At 32.7% G+C, this 3598-nt stretch overlaps 1 protein-coding gene across 4 annotated transcripts; it reads left to right on the plus strand.

Moving 5' to 3' along the window:
* The first annotated feature begins 695 nt into the window (after window positions 1–695).
* Window positions 696–3000, plus strand: LOC106313985 (mitochondrial outer membrane protein porin 3-like). 4 transcript variants are annotated; one of them, XM_013751935.1, is made up of 8 exons: window positions 696–1099; window positions 1199–1239; window positions 1328–1367; window positions 1454–1582; window positions 1678–1949; window positions 1991–2013; window positions 2111–2465; window positions 2553–3000. In XM_013751935.1, the coding sequence occupies exons 7-8, from the start codon at window positions 2248–2250 to the stop codon at window positions 2815–2817; spliced, it is 483 nt and encodes a 160-aa protein (XP_013607389.1). In that variant the 5' UTR covers window positions 696–1099; window positions 1199–1239; window positions 1328–1367; window positions 1454–1582; window positions 1678–1949; window positions 1991–2013; window positions 2111–2247; the 3' UTR covers window positions 2818–3000. The 4 variants fall into 4 exon arrangements, with proteins under 4 accessions (XP_013607389.1, XP_013607387.1, XP_013607388.1 ...); XM_013751933.1 differs by having other exon boundaries at window positions 697–1099; window positions 1678–1800; window positions 1901–2013; XM_013751934.1 differs by having other exon boundaries at window positions 697–1099; window positions 1678–1775; window positions 1901–2013.
* Window positions 3001–3598: the final 598 nt, after the last annotated feature.

Consider the following 3598-nt stretch of genomic DNA (forward strand, 5'->3'; position numbering starts at 1 on the left):
AATATTAATGCTTATTAATATAACTTACCAATAAAAAATTTTGCATATATATTAGACGTGATTCACTTATGTTCAAACTTTTTTTTTATTATAAACTTTTTGGAATATTATCATCAATTTTTTTAATAAAAAAAGGAATAATCCAGCAATATCAGTTTCATATTTTGAATATAAAATTAACTTTATTCCCATGATTTTAGTTAAAATAGGCGAATCAATTTATATCCTTTCCAATTGGGTTTTTAGAATAGTTGTAACTTTTGACCTAAACGCATGATATACTAATAATACATTTCAATCATACAATTAAATATGAAAGAAATGTCAATATAAAATTTGATCAAACATAGTATATATATATATATATATATATATATATATACATCCAATCCTTTTGTATATTTACATAACTGCTCCAACACACATTTAATAAATATAAATATATATATATATATAACACGATACATTAACAAAATATATGATATACATAAATCGTTACATAAACACCCGTGCGGTCAAGCTCTAGTCTATATTATAATGGGATAGTTTAGTCTCTCAGCAAATGGGACCCACAACCAATTTGTGTTCTTAATCGATCCTAGGCTTCCGTATGTTTTATGGCGTTGATGCTCGGTGGCCCATTAACAACGTACAGCCCAATTTAACTTCCGTCTTCGACGGAACTGTGATTGAAAAAGAAAATTCTACTGGTCCACTTATCTTCGTCTTCGATGAGATCTAGAGTTCCTCCATGAAAGCACCAGCCTCACAACACCAGACGTTTAATTTTCTAATGATCAAATTAAATACATCAACTGTTAATCTTCCTCTTTCTATACATCTCACACCTTTTACTCGGGCCATCAATAATGATTGGGTTTCGTAACCGCTCGAGGGTCTCTGCTATATATGTAGTTCATGTTATGCAACGATACCTTGCCTCTCATTTCAATTCAAAGCTTTTCTCATCCAGAGAAGATTTCATCAAGTCATCGAGAATGTCTTTCTCTGCTGTTTCTGTAGTTCAAGCCGTCCGCCATTCATAGTTAAGAAAAATAATGAATTTATGGGAATCACCCTCATCTTCCCTGATGAGAAGGTATCATACTCTTTGCTCTCTCACGAATCATACAGTACAAATCTGTTTCATGAATCCTTAAAATAATGGCTGATTTTACTGCTCTCTCTTCATATGCAGAACTCTTCAAGCTCTTGCAAACACATTCTTAGAACTCCCTTGTAAATCATTCTTAAACATTTCCTTGCAGTATTACTACTCCACAACCAGTGTTTTATATTTGCTTTCATTCTAAACATAATGTTGCAGATGTTGATGGCCATATTCAGTTCGTGAAAGGGGCTGACACGTGAGCGATCAGCTGATCTATAAAAATATATTGCATTTCTCCATTTTAGCCTTATTTGAAATAGTTTTTGTATTCTCAAATACCAGTTTGGTGGTTGTGTACTTGTCCCCCTTACGGGGACGACGCTGCAGCAACGCTTAGGGGTCTTCTAAACTCAGGGGATAAGACCCAGTATGTCATAGTGGTCACTGCTGTCAATCCAAAAATATTTGGAGGTTGGTCTTCTATTTTAAAACATTAACATAGTATTTTTGAGTTGTTGCATTACGTGAACTTTTGGTGTCTTATTGGTTCACTCTTTTGATTGTAGAATGAGTTTTTGAATTTGTTGCCTTTGGATTGTACATCTTTTGTACAAGGATTACCAAGGCGACCAAAAGCTCACTATCACCACTTACTCTTCAACCGGTTGGAATAAAGCTTTGCTCTTTATGTGATGATTAGTCTTTGTTATAAGCTTTCTTATTACAAGTCATAAACTTTACTCTCGAGGTTTGTTTTCATGTGATGAAGTTGATGTTTTTCTTTTGTAGTCAATCACTACAAGTTGAACAAACAAGGGAGATTTGTTTGTGGGTGATGTAGCTACCCAAGTCAAGATCACAAGAACTTCACTGCTGATATCAAAGTTGCCTCTGATTCTTCTGTAAGCAATAATTCTTAAGACCATAATAACATAACTTGTCTTTAGATATTCAATATAACCTTTTCTTTTGACATGTTACTTTCTGCTTTTATTTCAGATCCTTACCGTTTTTACCTATGACGAGGCTACCCCTGGATTGAAGGCAATTGTTAGCGCCAAGGTGTCTGATCAGAAATCTGCCGAGGTAAATCAATATCTTTCATTTATAGTTTTGTTTGCGTGTTTTGTTCTCAGATGGAGCTCCAGTATCTGCACCCACATGTTGGTATTTGCACCAGTGTTGGATTGACAGCCAACCCCGTTGTCAATTTCTCCGGTGTGATTGGGACCAGTGTATTGGCTCTTGGTACCGATGTGTGTCAAGTGTCCTTTGACACTGAATCTGGAAACTTTAAACATTTCAATACTGGTGTGAGCTTCACTAAGGATGATCTGATTGCTGCTCTTACTCTGTAAGTGCCTCGCATCCACTAATTTATGCTAATTCAGTATCTCTACTTTGGGGTTTGATCTTTTCTTGAAATGTTTTTTGCTTAAAGGAATGACAAAGGTGAGAACACAGTGGTTGGAGCTGAGGTAAACCACAACTTGAAGAGCCAAGTGATCTCCATAACCGTGGGTGCTCAGCACTCTTTGGACCCGTTGACCACAGTGAAGGCACGCGTGAAAAATGCAGGTATAGCCAACCCGCTGATCCAACACGAGTGGCGTCCAAAGTCGTTCATCACCATCTTTGGGGAGGTTGACTCTAGGGGGATTGAGAAGAGTGCCAAGGTTGGGTTTACTATCGCTCTCAAGCCTTGAGAAGAATTCTAATCTTTTGGACTAATCTTTGTCTGGTTTTTTTCTTTAAAATTGTTCATTTGTTTTCTTTTTTCTACAAAATAAGAAAAAAAAATACTATGAAAGGATCGTCTTGAAGATGATCCAAGTCTCTTTCTTGATTATTTAAATACTTCAAATTATAAAAATAGATGTATTTTCTAATTTATAAACGCTTTAATCACGTAAGATTTCGTTATCATTGTCTTATGATAACATTGGAGAAATATGTGTTCGAAAAAAAGGTTTGGAGAAATATTACCTCTTTCGTATATTACTAGGTTAAGATCTGCGCCTTGCGCGGGATCAACATTATATATATAAATTATTTTATGTATTAAATATTTTTACATATTATGAAATAATTTGTATATATTAAATAATTAAAGTTCAGTAACTATTAAATATATAATTAAATTGGTGCGAACATATAAATTAATTTTATTAACAAAAAATATTTTTTATATTTGATAGGATATGTAATTAAATTTAAATGATACTAACATAGATAATATATTTTAGTATATTTTTAATATTAATATCTATTAAATGATGATTTCTATTCATATAGTTTTTTCGATCATTTATATCTTTTATAGAAAAAAATCTAAATTACTGATAACAAAATTTTCATTGTGGGATTAATAGTTTTAGTAATTTATAATTTAAAAAAAAAGTTGTCAATGATCGTTCAAAACTTTTATCAAAAAAATTGTTCAAAGTAAATTTTGAAACTAAAATATTGTATTTTATATGGTTTATA

The sequence above is a fragment of the Brassica oleracea genome, chromosome C9 (assembly GCF_000695525.1).
Source record: "Brassica oleracea var. oleracea cultivar TO1000 chromosome C9, BOL, whole genome shotgun sequence".
NCBI classification, from domain to species: Eukaryota; Viridiplantae; Streptophyta; class Magnoliopsida; order Brassicales; family Brassicaceae; genus Brassica; species Brassica oleracea.